The sequence below is a fragment of the Notolepis coatsorum genome (assembly GCF_963971535.1).
Source record: "Notolepis coatsorum genome assembly, chromosome: 1".
Classification (NCBI taxonomy): Eukaryota; Metazoa; Chordata; class Actinopteri; order Aulopiformes; family Paralepididae; genus Notolepis; species Notolepis coatsorum.
Window position 1 is genome coordinate 9,155,583 of NC_140165.1, and position 19,389 is coordinate 9,174,971.

The window sequence follows — 19,389 nt, forward strand, 5'->3', positions numbered from 1 at the left end:
CCACCGGCAGGCAGAGAGAGACCTGGACAACTACAAGGAGATCCAGACACAAGCCATCCAGAAGCTGGAGCAACAGCTCAGGAAGCAGGTCGGTGTCTTCATGTAAACATTTCAAATCAAATCTAATCTAATTCATTTGTAAGGCCCGACAACACACGTTAACGTCCCCATGGGCCGGACACGTCTTCTTTAACAGCTTAACATGCACCGGGTCATATATACGCACAAAGTCACAGCACTTTGCGAGCGTCTACCGGCTCGCGGCAGTATTTTTTGCCCAACATATAAATGACAGATTATTAAAGATCTATTTGTTGCCATTTGAACGCCACCTCACTCGACCAAATCCGTGCCTCGGTTCTTGAGTTACATGACGATATATATGTCAGGCGTCAGATGACCACCCCGGACTCCCACCGCTCTAGAACTGCCAGTCATCCGCTGATGGTGAAAATGATTGGTCAGCGTTGTAGCCAATGAGTGTAGCTTTCCAATGATACCACATGTGGGGGGGTGCGAATACGGGATCTAGGTGGAGGTTGACAAGCGAAAACCAGAAGTGAAAAACATTTCCAATGAATGGCCATGGGCGAGGAAATGGAATTCTGGAGAGCTTTTCTTTGGCACACGGTTTACCGGGATCTCTCCCAAAGACCCATTTCTGAACGGATCTTTATCAAATTTGGACCTGTACTACATAAGTCTTCAGGCTATGGATCCACAGAAGGGATGCTCGATATTGGCTTTTTTACCGATACCGATATACCGATATTGTCCAACTCTTAATTTCCGATACCGATATCAACCGATATCAACCGATACCGATATATGCAGGGTTTCCCCCCCCCCCCCCAAAAAACTGAATAATTTCAGGTAATTAACATTACATATCTCTTGTTGTGGAATTAACACAACATTATGCATACTTTTGACAATAAATAAAATCTGAATTTGTTCTTACTTGCTTGCCTGGGTAAATAAAGGTTATAGAAAAAGTACATTAAAACCGATACCGATATTTTCCGATACCGCATCTTAATGCCAATATCGGCCGATAATATCGGTAGGCCAATAATATCGGACATCCCTAATCCACAGTGTTTTTTTGGGGGGGATATTGCAACAACTACAGACAAATTTGAGTACACAAGTTCAACTCAAGTTCAGACCTCTATTTCATTAGCACTAAAAGTGATTTTCCTTTTTTGCATTAGTAACTTCAGAATTTAAAGAAAATAAATAAATGCAACACTCCCAGACATACCCCACGCGAAGGTAAGGAAAAACTCACTAATAACCTAGCAATAGGAAAAAAGCACCACACTGACCACAGGCAATGTGGAGGGGAGAAACCTTAGAAGGGCCGTTCAAGTGGGGGATCTCCCTCCTTAGATGTTGGTGATAGTAGTGTTGCTATAAAACAGGCGAAACTGTTGGTACTAAGTATGTACATATAGGCTACATTTAACTATTCAGAATGTCGAAGATATTTGACAGTGGACGACTGACACACTTCACTCCTTCCCAGGATAAAAAGTGGGAATCCAGAATTGACGAGGTCAAGGCTCAGCACGCGTCTGAAAAGAATCTGGTATGTATTTCTGTTGTTATTATGTCATTAAAGCAGCGTTCATGCGGGGAAGCAAAGATCCACGCGGTGGTCTACCCGCAAAATGGTCGGGGAGGAGGCTAGCTCTATCGACGAGCTTTGTATGTACCGGGGAGACAGTGGCTCAGGAGCTAGAGCTGTCGTCTGGTAGTCGGAAGGTTCCTGGTTCGATTCCCACTCCTCCCAGGCAGCGTGTTGTTGAAGTGTCCTTGAGCAAATCACTTAACCCCTAATTGCTCCAGATGTGCAGGTTGCCACCTTGTGTTGTTGACTCTGCCGTTCGGGTGTGTGGATGTGTGAGTGAATGTGAGGAACAGAAATTGTACCATTTTTATATACAAAGGATTCTGAGGGTTAAGCGGATACGGACCACCTAGCCTAGCTGTTGGCGAAAAACACCTTCCGGAGTTTTAAGCTAGGCTAGTGGTCCTTATCCGCTTCCATTAATTTGTGCTAAGCTAGGCTAGCTAGCAGTCGGATAGCTTTCTACTCTACTGAACGCACAGAGAGGAAATCGGTATTTGTCTTCTTACTCTGGAGAAGACGGTAAGCGTATTTTCTAGTGCTGTCAATCGATTAAAATATTTAATCGCGATTAATCGCATGATTGTCCATAGTTAACTCGCGATTAATCACAAATTAATCGCATTTATTTTTTTATCTACCTTAAACTGATCTTTTTCAAGTTCCAAGTTTTAATACTCTTATCAACATGAGAGTCAACAAATGCTTGCTTTGTGCAGCCATTTAACACAAAAGGATGACCCTCATGCATTGCAAATTTGCATCAAATACAAAACAGAGTAATGCACAAAATAACTTAAAAGAAAATAATAATTTAAAACAATGAATAAAGTGTGCATGAAATAATAGGGGAAAGAAAACGTTGGAACTTGTTACATTCACACACACAAGGGCTGAGGACTCACACCACCCCCCCCCCCCCCTCTCACACACACACTCTCCCAGCTCTCTTTCTCTCTTGCCCCTTCCTCATCTCTCTCACCCCCCTTTCTCTCTATATATATCTCACACACACACGCACACACTTCAGAAACAAACATAGTATCAATGAGAGCATCAACAATACACCTGAGGGAAGTCTAGTGTTAACTCTTGTTAATCGTGAGTTAAAAAAAATAGTGGCATTAATATAATCGGGCTAATACCGTGTTAACTTTGACAGCCTTAGTATTTCCCCATAATGTTGGCGTGTTCCTTCAAGTCTAACCCTTGTTATTAGTATCGGTGAGCAGAGATAAATGTGTCCATGTTACACAACACTCTTGCCAGCCAGAGAACTATGAACTCGCCGAGCCGTGAACGTTGTCTCCTCCCGCCGCGTTCCTCCAGCTGCTGAGCGAGCTGAGCGTCACACGGTCGTCTGTGTCTGAGAGCGAGCAGCGCAGCCACCGGCTGAAGCAGGAGATGGGGAGGAGGCTGCAGGAGAGGGAGCACACCATCACCGCTCAGAGACAGCAGGTCTGTGCACACACACACACACTCACACACACACACACACACACACAGCCACACACACACACACACACACTACACACACACACACACACACAATACACACACACACACACACACACACACACACACACACACACACACACTACACACACACACACACACACACACACGCCTGACAATTGCATACCCAAAGTAATTTGCGATTTATTATACTTTATACTTATAGCACACAGTTTTTTGCATTCATGGAATTTTAAAGCAACAAAAAGAAAATTTTTGACTTTTTATTGCTGTTTTTACCTGTTATAACAAAGGAAAACCTCAAACTCTTATGAAGAGGAGAAAAAATACTGGCTGTGTAGACCGGTATTTTTAAATAAAACACAGAAGAGGAGACAAAACACTGGCGTCTGTAGACCGACGTTGAAATAAAACCCTGAACTATGCAGCTCTATTTGAGTCCTTCCCTTATTTGTGGAAAATCTATAAAATAAAAAATAAATTTTTCATTGTTCGCTAATTTCGCACCACATATCAGGCATACAGGTAAGCCTGCATCGTTAGTCGTGAAAGCAAATTAATCTGTCCACGCTGAATTAAACCCTCTATTTTCCTCAGACTTTCCTTTTTTTGGATTTATCCATGGTCAGCTTACTGGGGGGTCGGAAACTCAAGATTAGCCAATTGCAGACGGCAAGGAGGGGCGTGGGGTGTGACGTACTGTATATTTTAGTTGATGAAATATTTTTTCATTTCAGTGTCGACATTGATCTCCAAAATAAGAGAAATTTTTTTTTTTTTTTATTAAAAAGAAAATTTGGGCCAGGGAGCCGCAGCTGATTGGCTAAAGAGTCGCATGCGGCTCCGGAGCCGCAGGTTGCCGACCCCTGGTCTATATTATATGTTACAATACATTTTTTTTTTTTTTTTTTTCAAATAGTTTTTCTTTATTTTCCCTTTTCAACATGAAACAAGACAATACAATACAATAACAATACTAATAAACAAGACATCACAGGACAATAACAGTAATAATAATAATAATAATAATAATAATAATAATAATAATAATAATAATAATAATAATAATAATAATAATAATAATGACAATGACAAAACCATCAGTTAAATCAGAATAATGAAAAATAAAATAGTCATGTATAAATTAAATATATAAATTAATAAGAATATATATATATATACATATACATACACACATACATATATATACATATATACATGCATATACCCACATGTATGTACCATAAGGCGAGATTACTTGAGCACCCGTCATCTCCAGTATCGACAACCAAGGTCCCTACCCCGTGAGGACCCCAAATCCGGCGCCCCAGCGAGCCAGAGCATCATGCCTCTTTAACACTCCGATTCACCAAGACCTCGAATCAGGGGCCCCCACCAGTCCGAGACCGCGTCTTGTTTGCTTTTCTCATATTTTTATATTCAGAGTTAATGATATTGTTTACACTGTTCATTTTTTCTCATACGTATTTTTAAATAAACAATAATAAATAATAACAACAATGACAACAACAACATCATTGTTATACAACAGACAGGCCTCTTACGCGTCTGTTGTACAACTTCTTCCATTAGGGAAACCCACCTCCAAAAAATACACAACCGGGGATAGACATCCCAAGACCCCCGGCCCCCACCCCTCCCCCAACCAAACAGCAAAGCCACCAATCGACACGGCCAGCGACAGCATGCGGATATATTCACATACCGCCACTAGCCGTATCAATCAACAGCCCCCCTGCTCAATCGAGAAAACAGCGGAGACCAAAGGTCCCGGAACATCCACCCCCGGCCGCGCTCCTCCAAGGTCAATCTCTCCAATGGGAGAAGCTGGGATATCTGATCTTGAAACATCTCAAAAGTGGGCGAAGAGTCATTTTTCCAAAACAGGAGAATACATTTCTTGGCAAAGTATGTTATAACAATCAGCAGTCTATATTTTCTTGGATCCATCTGGATCTCTGGTAATTCATTAAGTAAATAGGCACATGGGGACAAGTCAAATTCCGTTTCTAATACAGATTTTGTAAATAAATGAATACAATTCCAGAATCGTTTTAGTTTATCACAGTGCCAAAACATGTGTAGAAATGTTCCTTCGTTAGTTTTACATCTAGGACAGTTTATTGAATTATCTCTAGACATTTTATGCATTTTTATTGGAGTTAAATACAATTTATGGATAAATTTAAAATTTGCTTCTTTGATTTTGTTACTTGTAAATGGAAAGTGTATTCTATCACAAATATTTAGCCATGTATTTTCTACAAATTTCATGGTTAGGTCTGTCTCCCAGATCCTCAACAAAGGCAAAAAAGATGAGTGACATTCTTTGGAGAGGATGTCATAAAATTCACAAATTTTACTTTTAATTGTGGTCGATGACATTAGTATTTCTTCTATTTCATGTAATTCTAGTCTTAGTTTATTTTCTCTTCTCAGTATGTGTATAATGTTTCTCATTTGTAAATATTTAAAGAAATCAGTATTTGGGATGGCATATTCTGTTCTTAAATCCATAAATGATTTTAACTGCATATTTGTATGAAACAGGTCTTTGAATTGACTTATCCCCAACTGAGCCCATTTGAGTATATTAATTGATCTTAGATGTTTATCTAGATCAGGATTGTGATAGATAGGAGAGTATATGGAGGTACAATTGGTGATACCCAGTTTTTTTGAGCAGTCCTTCCAAGCACATAGTGTGTTAAAAACAGTGAAGCAATTACCTATGTTTCTTATCTTTTTAAATTGTTTTATAAATATGAGAGAGTCCAATGGTAACGGGTCAACAAATTTAGCTTCTAACTGAAACCACTGTGAGTCCCGTCTTCCCAACGACCATGACAGTACATTTCTTAATTGGGCTGACCAAAAATAATGTTGGAGGTTGGGGAGACCGAGACCTCCCATGGATTCTGGTTTCATAAGTGTCAATAACTTTATCCTAGGCATTTTGTTGCACCAAATAAATTTTGAGATGGGTCTATTCATAGATTTGAAAAATTCTGTAGATAAGTAACATGGTAACATTTGAAAAAGGAAATTTAGTCTTGGAAGGACGTTCATTCTTATTACATTTATTCTTCCCAGCAGAGATAATGGGAGCGTGGACCATTTACACAGATCAGTTTTTATCTTTTCTATAAGAGGACAATAGTTTTCCCTGTACAAGTTATCTAATTGCGGTGTAATGTTTATTCCCAAATATTTAAACCCTTCTGGAGACCAATTAAAGGGATATGTTTTATACATCGTTTCGGTTGGGGTCATATGCAGGAGACAAGCATTTGATTTATTAAAGTTTAACTTATATCCAGAGTATTTTCCAAATTGTTCTATTTCGTTATATAAGTGTGATAAGGACTGTTCTGGGTCTTTTATGTATAAAATAATGTCATCTGCGTATAAGGATATTTTATGTTCCTCCTTATTCATTTTCAGTCCTTTAATGTGAATATTGTCTCGTACACATGACGCCAGCAATTCAATCACCATCGCGAAGAGTGAACTCGACAGTGGGCATCCTTGTCTTGTCCCTCTCGTTAGTGTAAAAAAATCAGAGGAAGCTCCATTGGTAATGACAGCTGCTTTAGGATTTTTATAGATTGCTTTAATCCAAGCGATAAAGTTTGGTCCCATATTAAGCTTGTCAAGTATAGAAAAAAGAAAGTTCCATTCAACCCTATCGAAGGCCTTCTCTGCGTCCAGTGATAGGAGCAGAGAAGGGCTCCGACTGGTGTCCAAATGGTTTATTACATTTAAAAGTCTCCTTATATTGTCAGCAGAATATCTCCCTTTTATGAAACCCGATTGGTCTGGATTAATCAATTTAGGCAAAATATCTTCTAGTCTTTTTGCTAATAATTTGGTTATAATCTTGTAATCGTGATCTAAAAGACTAATAGGTCTATATGATGAACAATTTAAAGGATCTTTGCCACTTTTGTGCAATACTGTGATATGTGCTAGGTTCATTGATTGAGGGAGTATTCTATTGTGACAGAAATTATACATCATTGCCATAAAAATGGGATGAAGTTCAGTCCAAAATTCTTTATAAAATTCAGCAGAAAAACCATCTGGTCCTGGGCTTTTATTTATGGGCATTAACTTAATTGTGGCCAAAACCTCTTCTTTTGTAAATGATGAGTTAAGATATTGCTGGTCTAATTCAGACAATTTTGACAATTTCTTATTTTGTAAGTACTGGTCCAGTTGTTCTTGTGAATGAGAACTTTGAGATTTGTAAAGTGTATTGTAGAATTCAAAGAAAGCTTGATTAATCTCTTTAGGTTGATATGTTATATTATCATTGAGATTAATTGCTTTAATAGTTCTTTCAGTTTGTTCTTTCTTTAATTGATGGGCCAGTAATTTACTTGGTTTATTGCCAAATTCGTAATGCTTTTGTCTAACGTAATTCATTTTTGTTGTAATTTCGTTTGAAATATTAAGGTTTAATTTGGCCCTGGCCACAATTAATTGTCTCCAATTGTCCTCTGTAGACGCTGTCTTATGAAGTGCTTCACATCTTATTACTTCTCTCTCAAGTTCTTGTGCTTGTGCTCTTTTTACTCGCTTTTTAAATGAACCATATGAAATTATTAGTCCTCTTAAAGTGGCTTTTGCAGCCTCCCAGATAATGTTAGGGTCAATGAGGGGGTCATTATTTTCCTTTATGTAGTTTGTAATCCATGTTCGCGTTTTTACTTTAAATTCTTCATCTTGGAGTAATGAATTATCAAATTTCCATTGTTTGGTGAACGAGTTGTTCCTATTAAACTGAATAGTCATGCATATTCTGGCATGATCTGATAAAATGATTGGGCTAATTTCACATTCCTTTATCATGTATATATATTTTGAGTAAATAAAGGCATAGTCTATTCTACTATATGAGTTATGTACATTTGAGAAGAAGCTGTAGTCTTTAATGCCTGGATGTAATTCACGCCAGACATCAATTAGGCCACTTTCTGCACATAACCCTTGAAGAACTTTTGAGGATTTGGAGCTATGGTTAGTTTGACTAGACTTATCCAATGCTGTCATTGTCAGATTAAAATCTCCCGCCATCACTCCAAAACCTTTACAGTTTTCATTGAACAGCAACACCATGTCAGACATAAATGTGGGTTCATCGGCATTGGGGGCATAAATGTTCAAAAAAGTAATGGATGTTCCCCAAATGCAGCCTGACACCAAGACAAACCGTCCGTTTGGGTCTGTAATTGTTTTTTCTACTGTAAATGGTATTGTTTTGTTAATCAAAATAGCCGTTCCCCTGCTATGACTTTTATATGATGAGAAATAGACCTGACCTACCCATTCTCTTTTTAACTTTGCGTGTTCAGTGTCTGACAAATATGTTTCTTGTAAAAAAGCCACATCTACTTTGTTTTCTTTTAGAAGGGATAACATTTTTTTCCTTTTAATAGGATTTCCCAAGCCTTTAATGTTCCACGAATTTATAATTATATCTGACATGGTAGTTGGTACAATCTTTGAGGAGTATCTATGACTGTATACATTTGCCTCGAAAATATTGCCATTACTTTTATTAATAAACATGACCAAAAAACATAGAACACAAAACATACATAGAATACACATACATAGAATAAAAAACATACATGAAATACATCAACCCACCCCAGCCATGGTTTTCTGAACCACGACATTTACCCCCTTACTCCTAGTAGGCCATAGAGAAACAATAATGGAAAAAACAAAATAACTGAAAAAGAATTAAATCTTTCTTATATTGGCCCCTGGAGCTCTTGTCTTCAGTGTAATAACTTCCTTTTATTTATTTGTATTTCTCTTTACACCCCCTCCCCTCTTCACTTCCCCCCATGTTGTTAAATATGAGTTGGTCACCTGATATTACTGAATGGTGAGGGGTGTTTCTTATTAGGCAGACTTTTTTTTCTTTTTTTTTCTTTTTTTTCTTATACTGTTGAGAGTTCTCCTCTCCACATACTTTTTACCATTCAGTCATTGTGACCTTCTAATGTTTGAGAGAAAAATATCAGTGCAAAACAGATGCATGTTAAATTCGTGCCATTCCTTGTACCCCCCTCCCTTCCTTTAGTCATGGTATCGTCCGTATGACGTCACACGTTGTTGCAGGAAGTACCGCTGCCAGACAGTAAATATACACGTTGAGGAGAAAAGAAATAACAGCCGATCGCGACTGTATTGGCAAATCAATACCCCTTCCTCTGGGGTTTCAAAGTCAAGTGATTTGTCCGTATTATAACAGTCATAATGAGGGGGTGCAAAAAAACAAAAAAAAAACGTAAATGTCATCTTCTTACCTCCACCATGGGTAACGGTTTACGAGGCAAACCTCAGTCCAGCTCGTCGGCGAATGATTCTGCCTCTTTTGGATCGTCAAACAGGACAATTTTGTTTTTATGGAGGATTCGAAGCCGGTGAGGGTATGCAAATCCTCGAAACATGCCCTTTTCGATGAATATCTTGGTCATCCGGTCGAATTCTCTGCGTCTTCGACGTACCTCTGTGGGCAGGTCCTGGCGAATGGTGAGTTTGGCTTCCCCCTCTGTGATTGTAGATTTCTTTGCTGCTTGTAGGATCAGCTCTTTGTCCCCGATTCGTAAAAAGCGGATTAGGACTGGTCTGGGATATTTCCCAGCGTGTGGTTGTGATTGTGGTCGCGCTGGGCGAAACACTTGTTCCAGGTCGAGTGTTTTTTCCAATGAAAGCTTGAGCCAGTTGGGTAGTTTTTGCTGAATATACTCAGGTAGAGTTTGGTCACCCTCCGATTTCTCTGGAAGCCCCAGCAAAACCAGATTTTTCCTCCTCCCTCTGTTTTCCAACTCATCCGTTTTCATCTCCATTGTTCTCAATGTCTTTTCGGCTCGGTGTAACTCTCGCTGGGTTGTTTGCAGGTTGTCCTCTAGTGCAGAAATCCTCTCTTCCGCCTCATCCAGGCGCTGCTTGTGTTTGTCGACTGCTTTGTTTGTTTTAGTCAGTCCTTCTTTAGTCGCCGATACTTGGTTTGTCACCTTTTCCAGACGAGTATCGATACCGTCTAATCGGCCCAATATTGCAATGCGTTGAGATTTTAACTCTGACATAATTTCGACCAGCGTGGGGTCATTGTCTGTTTCAATTGTTTGGTCGTCGACGTCGACATCTGGTTTGTTTCGCTGGCCTTTCCTTGTTGTTGCCATCTTGCAAATCACCACGTTTTATCAAAAGCCTTTACTTAATTTAAGTTGAAACAAAATTATTGAAATTGTCCTTGAGTGGAGGTAAGAATTGCAAATTTAATCACTGAGACAGTGTAGAGCTCTTAGTTCAGGCAGCCATCTTGTTTCCCAGCAGTTTCCCAGCAGTCCACATAGTGATTGATCTTTTGAAAATTCCAAACAATACATTTTTATCTGAATATATACTATGAGTAAAAGTAAACGGTATACACAAGGTGCAGTATACACAAGGTGCCCTAACTGGCCTGCCATTCTAAGGAACACATCATTATAAAAACACAGACAATTTGTGTGTGTGTGTGTGTGGGGGGGGGGGTCTGGGAATTCACTACCATAACCATACTGTTACTTTCTTGCCCCATAGAGACTGAGTGTGCTACTATATTACTCACCAGTGTAACAGTCAGTGAGAGAGCGGGGGTAGAAAATGAATGAATGTGGATGAGAGCCTTGACATTAAGTGGTTGTAGCTACGGCTGTGGGGGGGTGCGGGAGACGTGATCCAATATAGACTTTATACGCCTGAGTCTCCTGAACACGGAGAGACCAAGCCCAAGTCGATCGGCGCTTTCTCGACTGAGCCATAGTCACTTTTCCGCACCTACTCCCGAACTCTGCATGCGCAGATGGCCCACGGAGTCTCTCTGGATTGTCCAGAGATCTAGGTTCATCAATCTGCGCATGCGGAGTTCGGGAGTAGTAACGCGGAAGTGCGGCAGTCTATAGCGCCACCATCTGGCCAAATGGCACCAAATTCTACACCAAATTCGTAGCTGTCTCACACGCTCCAACTGCTCTCCCTCATTTCTTCGCGTGTGATTCTCTAGCTGGCGAGCAGGCCAAGAAGATGCTTTAAAAAAAAGAAAAACATTTAAAAGTGAATTGTATCCTTCGAGTGACATCCTTGAAAAGCAAAAATAGTGCTTGGAAAAGTACTTAAAAGTCCTTGGATTTCATTTTGCAATGTCTGTGGGAACCCTGTGGAAAGGACAGACGGACACGCACATGCAGACGGCGATGACTTCCTTTATAGTTAGATGGTAAATGGATAGTAGGCCTGAATACATACACACACACAGCACGGCCCAGAAGGACTTGATGGAGAGGAAGTGAGAGGAAAGGTCAGCCCTTGTTAAGGATATCCTGTATTTGCTCCGCTGGCTGTGATTGTGTTATGCGATCGTGACTCACTAATACTGTACATGTGTGTGTAGCCGGTGTGATCTCGCTCTGCATTGTGTTTAGATTCAACCCCTGTTAAGGGATCGCCCTGAGTGGGAGTTGAACCCGGGCATCACAGACCACTGTACCGAGAGGTGAATTCACTTCTAAGTACTGGGTCTGGATGCCTCTGGGGAGTGAGTTTAACTTGCAGTACCGCTTAACGTCCACAGTCACTTCACTATACAAGTCCCTCGTGACTGTGGATAGACATGCGGTACCTCCGTTACATGTGTGATGTGTCTATTCGAAAGGCAACCGGTTGATGCTTCCGCGTTCGCGTTTTGCGCTCTGATTGGCCACTGCTGTTTCTGGTCGCACCAATCGTGTGACGGCAAGTTCTTTCACCGGTTAAGCTTAGGCGACTCTTTCGAAGTTGGTTAAGGTTAGAGTTTGTCTTAGAGCAGGGTGATAGAACGCCAGCCCTGATTCCAAACTCTAACCTTAACCTACTTCGAAAGAATCGCCTAAGCTTAACCAGTGATAAACTAGGCATTAGGTAGTTTGCTGCTGGTCGAGGTGGAAATGTTTCAAGTTCAAGTTTCAAGTTTCTTTAATAGTTGTCATACAGAAGTACAGAATACTTTTGTACAAAATGCTTCTTACTGTTGCTCTCCAGAGACTGTGCAAGACAAGATAAGTATGAAATAAAAACATAGTAAAATTAGAAGTAAAAAAAAGAGGTCACAGTGTTCAGTTTAGACATATGTACAATGTTCGATGCAGAATAGACGTAGTTACCATACAATATACAGTACTGTGCAGTGTACTAATATACAATACTATATAGTGCAAGGCAGAAATGGAGAAATGGGACGAGGTGCAATTTAGGTACAATTCACAGTAGGTGTACGAGTTGTAGTGCAAATCCTTTATCAATAAATATAAAGTGTAAGTGTGTTTGTGTGATCTAAAGTGTGGAGAGTGGGTGCTGCAGTGTGTTGTTTGTTTGAGTGAGTGTGTGCGTGTGGGTGTGTGTGCTGTGTGCATTTGATGGTTGTTGCATAGTGATTATTGTTCGTTTAGCGATTATTGTTCGTTTAGCAGCCTGATGGCCTGGGGATAGAAGCTTTTGGGCGCACATGTCACATGACCAGAAACGTCAGTGGCCAATCAGATTTGCAAAATGCATGAACCGGTTGCCTTTCGAATAGACGCGTCCTGGTCCTCCTGCATAGGAAGCCAAAATTATGTATCCAAGAAAATTCACCCTTTCGTCTTTGTACATACCATACAATTTAGTGGTTGGACACTGACATTGGTTTGCTGGCATTGATCAGAGACACGCATTAAAACTACAAAAAATATACATTTCATGATCTTCTTTTGTCTTTTTGTCTTGCAGATAAAGAACATTTCCTCGAATCCGCCTACCAAAGTGGTTGAAGTTCCAGGTATGGATTATTTTTTAAAGTCAGCTTTCACGCTTGGTTGTATTGTCGTGTGAATACAAACGTTTCGAAATAGACAATGGCATCATCAGTATTCTAAATAGACTAAATTGGGTAAAGATTGGTTTGTAAAGTTCTACATCTACAGTCCAGAATGAGCTGAATGTACTGTTCCTACTCCCTGTGTTTCAGTGATTGTCACTGCACGTCCAGCACCAGAGCCCAAATCAAAGAAAGTTCAACTTGGTAAGTTTGTAGAAAGCTATCATGACCACTGCGTAGTTTAGTCTACAATACTACTCCACTGCGTAGTTTAGTCTACAATACTACTGTACTGGGGAGGCCAAACGTGTTTCTGCCCTCACAGATTTTTTTTTTCTTTTTTTTGGTAGTAGAGCCAATGTGTATTTTAATTGCATATTCCACCTCTGTGAGATGGTCTAAAACATGAAAAAGAATTTAGAAAAAATATATACAATTTTGTAAAGAAAAATAAAATAAAAAGAGAATAATTTTGTTACCAGAACTTCCTGTAATCACTTGACCCGGCATGGCAATAATCAATCAATAGCAGCGCGAGAATGCTTGCGCCTTGACTGACGTTTTGGCCGCACTGGATTCAGAATACTTGACGGCGCATCCATCACTTTTTGATAAAAAAAACTCAAAAGTCCCAAAACGGAAAGAATAATCAGATCCCACAGGGTTGTAGTCCAGACTTGGGGCAATGTTTGGATGCAAAGACCTATTTGAGGGGAGTGGCCACTTGAATGACAGACATTTCTCCAACCAATCATCAGCCCACAACTGCCATGGTGTGCACACAGGGGTTGGCTACAATTTGAGTGATTCTTTTTTTATCTACTTTTTCTCCTCCTATTTTTCTGTATTTTTCTCCCATCCCAATTTTAGTCGTTATGCCAATTCCCCCCTCTCCTTCCTGGTCGTTGCTCGCATTTGCCCCCCACTTGCCGGTCTAGGGAGCCCTGAAGTCTATCACATGCTTCCTCCAATACATGTGGAGTCAGCCAGCAGCATCTTTTCACCTGACAGCGAGGACTCTCACTGGGGAAGTGTAACGCGTGGGAGGCTCACACTACCTTCCCCAGTTCCCTCCCTCGCTGTGCAGGTGACCTGACCGGCCTGTAGGAGTCGCTGTTTACAACGACCAGAACACCACCCACCGGCTTTCCACCCGCTGACACTGCCAATTGTGTCAGTACGGACGACCGACCCAAGCCGGAGGTACCGCGGCAGCCGGATTCGATCCCACTGTCTCTGCGGTGGTAGACAGACGCTTGGTCCGCTGCGCTACCCGGCCGCCCAATTTGAGTGATTGTTTGATCTACCAATTGAAAGTATGGTTTTAGACTTTGCCTTTTTGTGAGGAGAGTGGCTGAAACCTTTGGGCCAAAAACTGCATTTCTGAACAGCAGTGGGCGGAGCTCCCATTGTGATGCCATTACAGCAGAGCCTTTGACCTCCCCGACCCCCCGACTGCACGATGTCATCACGCAGGTTCCTAGCAGCTGCGTGGCATCCTTGAGTACTCGATACAGCAGATTTACACGTCGACTCGCGGGAGCTCGAAAAAACGACGTGTTTCCCGTGCATTAGACTTATTGGTGGTGGCTCACGGGCTCACCAGGCCCACCACAAATAGACTCCCGAAACGGATCAATAACGCATTAAAATTGCATTGCTTCCGCACACATTCTCCACCGCTGTTGGGCTCCGTGTCACCTTGCCCGTCCCGGCCCCCCTAACCCCCACAAAGCCGCTTGGGAGCGAAGAGCGCATGGGAAACACTGGACGCCCAGGAGTCATTTAAAACGGCACCACGAGAACCAAATAGAGCATGTGTGTTTTAGTCCCCCTCCCTATCAGCTCCTCTTTCTGTCTGACCCTTGACCTCCCCCTGACCTCTTGACCTCTCCCTGTGCTGTCCAACCCCAGAGCAGCCCCCCTCTGCTCCTCCTAAGCTGGATCCCATAGAGGAGCTGTCGGAGGAGGAGAAAGGTAAAAAAGAAATACATAAAAAAAAAAAAAAAAACGGCAGAAGCGGCAGACAGAGCGTGTCGGTCGACTGCATGCTCTCTGCATGGGTGTAGCGCTCTGCTCTGGGGCTGGGATTCCCTAAATCGTCTCGGGAATAAGATCATCCTAGTCTCCCTAGCAACCAGGGTTGGGACCGATTCACTCAATTCAATTGATTTAAAAAAAAAAAAAATGTGAATAGAGAATATTGCTGTGTACAGTGCACGGCTTGCTTCATTCTCATTTCTTCATCAATAGGTTGGACGATGCAACCTTTTACTAGTGCCAAATCTTTTTCAGTATTTGAATTTGAAAGAAAATCCACTCCCCGTATTCATTAAATCGAGAGTGAATGGATCCCGACCCCCGCTAGCAACGGAACTAAAATAATCTTAGTACGGAGATGTTTTTCGGGGGAAACCCAGGCCCTGGTCTGTGACGGTCTGTGAATCCTGCCATGTCAGCATCAGTGGTCATCATATTCTCTGGAGTCCATCAGCCACCGTTCAGCTGTTCTTGTTGCAAATAAGCACCGAGCCTCTTCTGCCTCCGCCCTCTGCAGTCCAGCCTCTCCCCTCTAGCCTCCATACGCCTCGGCCTGAATCTGCAGCATGTCGCTACTAGTGCTGAACGTCACGCGCGGCGTGCATGTCGCCTTCCTCATCCCCATTTTCATCCTCGTCACACTTCTTGCCCGTGTCTCCTTCCTTGCGCTCGAACCCTTGTAATAAGTGGTGGATGAAAGGAACGCGCTCGCGCCGTGTGTGTATGTTTCCTCTCCAGACTCGAGCAGCCTTTCCGAGAGGAGGCCGGCGGTCAGGAGGCCAGAGGTCAGGAGGGCAGAGGTCAGGAGGCCAGAGGTGAAGAAGCAGCCGGTGGCCGCCGCCCCCTCCACCACCACCCGCAGCCTCAGGAACAACCCCCACCTCAAGAGGGAGCTGCGCCCGGCGCTGGAGCAGGCTCTCCTGGAGAAGCTGGGGGAGCTCGGGGTCAACCCTGTATGTAGCCAGTGTTTACTTTGGTGACTATCTGTGAGATTCTGACATTTTTGGTATGTTAGATCTCAAAGGGAAAAAATGCCATAAAAGTAGGGAGTCCTAAACTCAGGTTCAGACTCCTAAACTCAGATTCAGAGTCCTAAACTGTGATGCAGAGTCCTAAACTGAGATGCAGAGTATTAAACTGTGATTCAGAGTCCTAAACTGAGATGCAGAGTCCTAAACTGAGATGCAGAGTACTAAACTGAGATTCAGAGTACTAAACTGAGATTCAGAGTCCTAAACTGAGATGCAGAGTCCTAAACTGAGATGCAGAGTCCTAAACTGAGATGCAGAGTACTAAACTGAGATTCAGAGTACTAAACTGAGATCCAGAGTACTAAACTGTGATTCAGAGTCCTAAACTGAGATGCAGAGTCCTAAACTGAGATGCAGAGTACTAAACTGAGATTCAGAGTACTAAACTGAGATTCAGAGTCCTAAACTGAGATGCAGAGTCCTAAACTGAGGCTGAGGTTAGACTAGTGTATTCCTGGCGTTTTTTTATACGTTTTTGACGACGTATCATGTCCTATCTACACAGAAACGCGTTTTTTGGCGTTTTTTTGTGGATACGGCTGAAACGCAAAATTGTGTTTGCGTTTGGAGATACGCAAAAAAAACGCCAGGAATACAGCGTGTAGTCAGCACGGAGCAGTTGTTGCGAAAACGCCCATGCGCAGTAGATACCATCTGCGTGCCCTTCCTGTGTACAGTGTGTGTGTGTTTGGGACAGAGGCAGAGCTCCGTGTCCCAAATAGCTTCAGCTACCATGTGTTGTCAAGTTATTGTTATAAGGACCCCAGTCCAAGCTACAACAGTCTGCATTCCCTTAACAATTGTTTGTATTGAGCCGTATTGTATTGTACCCATATGCAATATGTTAAATAAAGTTTACATCCATTCATTCTGCTAGCATTACCGATTGCATGAGCTGGCTAACGTGAGCTATCAGGATTCAGACCCTGTTAGCTCAGAGTTCCTCTTTCAACTTAACAAGCATTAAACAAAATGGCCCAGTCATCTATTCACCTTTGTTTAATACACACAGCGTTGTCTCTAATGTTATCTAACTACTGATAGCTCGCGATATCATCAGTTTCGTGCTGGCTAAGTAGCGTGAGCTAACGTTAGCTTCTAGCCACAATGCTAGCTTCTAGCCCTAACAATGCTACCGATCGTTTTTAGACTAAAACTATCCGCTCTTGGTGGTCACTTGTGTTGATGTTAGTTTTGTTTCATCAACAAATGACAAGCAGAACACACAGTGAATGTATCCGTTTTGTTTATTGCACTTTTATTAGGCTTTGCTGGAAAATTATTGCTGCATTGAGTAAACAAGATGGTGGCGCGGCATAGGCTGCCTTATTGACATTTTCTGGTGGAGCTTCCACCAGGAAGTGTATTGGCACATTCGTTCTGATTGGTTGAAATTGCCTTCATGTTTGCCACCTACTGCCACCTACTGCTTTGGCAGTGTACTACATCAGTGTGCTTGGCTGACAAAAACGAAAAAAAAACGAAAGTGTGACTCGAGGCGCATGACGTCGCGGCGATACGCGGCGATGCGTATAAGAAAACAATACGAAGATGATACGAAGGTGTAACCTCAGCCTGAGATGCAGAGTCCTAAACTGAGATGCAGAGTACTAAACTGAGATTCAGAGTACTAAACTGTGATTCAGAGTCCTAAACTGAGATGCAGAGTCCTAAACTGAGATGCAGAGTACTAAACTGAGATCCAGAGTACTAAACTGAGATGCAGAGTACTAAACTGAGATTCAGAGTACTAAACTGAGATTCAGAGTACTAAACTGAGATTCAGAGTACTAAACTGAGATGCAGAGTCCTAAACTGAGATGCAGAGTCCTAAACTGAGATTCAGAGTACTAAACTGAGATGCAGAGTCCTAAACTGAGATGCAGAGTCCTAAACTGAGATTCAGAGTACTAAACTGAGATTCAGAGTACTAAACTGAGATTCAGAGTACTAAACTGAGATGCAGAGTCCTAAACTGAGATGCAGAGTCCTAAACTGAGATTCAGAGTACTAAACTGTGATTCAGAGTCCTAAACTGAGATGCAGAGTCCTAAACTGAGATGCAGAGTCCTAAACTGAGATTCAGAGTACTAAACTGAGATTCAGAGTACTAAACTGAGATGCAGAGTACTAAACTGAGATTCAGAGTCCTAAACTGAGATGCAGAGTACTAAACTGAGATGCAGAGTCCTAAACTGAGATGCAGAGTCCTAAACTGAGATTCAGAGTACTAAACTGTGATTCAGAGTATTAAACTGTGATTCAGAGTCCTAAACTGAGATGCAGAGTCCTAAACTGAGATGCAGAGTCCTAAACTGAGATTCAGAGTACTAAACTGAGATGCAGAGTCCTAAACTGAGATGCAGAGTACTAAACTGAGATTCAGAGTACTAAACTGAGATGCAGAGTACTAAACTCAGATTCAGAGTACTAAACTGAGATTCAGAGTACTAAACTGTGATTCAGAGTCCTAAACTGTGATTCAGAGTCCTAAACTGAGATGCAGAGTCCTAAACTGTGATCCAGAGTACTAAACTGAGATGCAGAGTACTAAACTGAGATGCAGAGTATTAAACTGTGATTCAGAGTACTAAACTGAGATTCAGAGTACTAAACTGTGATTCAGAGTCCTAAACTGTGATTCAGAGTCCTAAACTGAGATGCAGAGTCCTAAACTGAGATGCAGAGTCCTAAACTGATATTCAGAGTCCTAAACTGAGATTCAGAGTACTAAACTGAGATGCAGAGTCCTAAACTGAGATGCAGAGTACTAAACTGAGATGCAGAGTCCTAAACTGAGATGCAGAGTCCTAAACTGAGATTCAGAGTCCTAAACTGAGATTCAGAGTACTAAACTGAGATGCAGAGTACTAAACTGAGATGCAGAGTCCTAAACTGAGATGCAGAGTCCTAAACTGAGATGCAGAGTCCTAAACTGAGATGCAGAGTACTAAACTGAGATGCAGAGTCCTAAACTGAGATGCAGAGTCCTAAACTGAGGGCGTGTTCACACCTGAAAGTCCGGGGATAGTCCGGACTTTCTGGTGGACCAAATGTGAAAATGATACATTGTTTGATTTGGTCTGCGTTCACACTACCCTGTTTGGTGTGGATCTAATTTGTAAACAAAGGACATGCTGTCGCATCTATTGGACTATAGCACTCACAAACGTAAACAGTTGCCGGCAGCGTAATGAGAGAGATACTATTACGAGCACGGTGCAAGTCGACTAGAGAGTAGAGAGAGAGAGAGAGAGAGACTGTCCGCGCGCGCCTGTCATTAATTTGAGTTG

The 19,389-nt window shown here is 41.9% G+C and overlaps 1 protein-coding gene across 3 annotated transcripts in view; it reads left to right on the forward strand.

Annotated features, from left to right (window-relative positions):
• The window catches only part of dzip1 (DAZ interacting zinc finger protein 1), a 40,201-nt gene that overhangs the window by 11,844 nt on the left and 8,968 nt on the right, over positions 1 to 19,389 (forward strand). For 2 of the 3 annotated variants that reach the window (XM_084331608.1, XM_084331606.1), the window contains exons 7-13: positions 1 to 88; positions 1,529 to 1,591; positions 2,963 to 3,091; positions 12,938 to 12,986; positions 13,176 to 13,229; positions 14,940 to 15,002; positions 15,804 to 16,018. The exon at positions 1 to 88 is cut by the window's left edge and continues 50 nt beyond it. In XM_084331608.1, the coding sequence (XP_084187734.1) occupies positions 1 to 88; positions 1,529 to 1,591; positions 2,963 to 3,091; positions 12,938 to 12,986; positions 13,176 to 13,229; positions 14,940 to 15,002; positions 15,804 to 16,018 (661 nt within the window). The remainder of the gene's footprint in view (positions 89 to 1,528; positions 1,592 to 2,962; positions 3,092 to 12,937; positions 12,987 to 13,175; positions 13,230 to 14,939; positions 15,003 to 15,803; positions 16,019 to 19,389) is intronic. The other variant, XM_084331607.1, reaches the window with a different exon arrangement.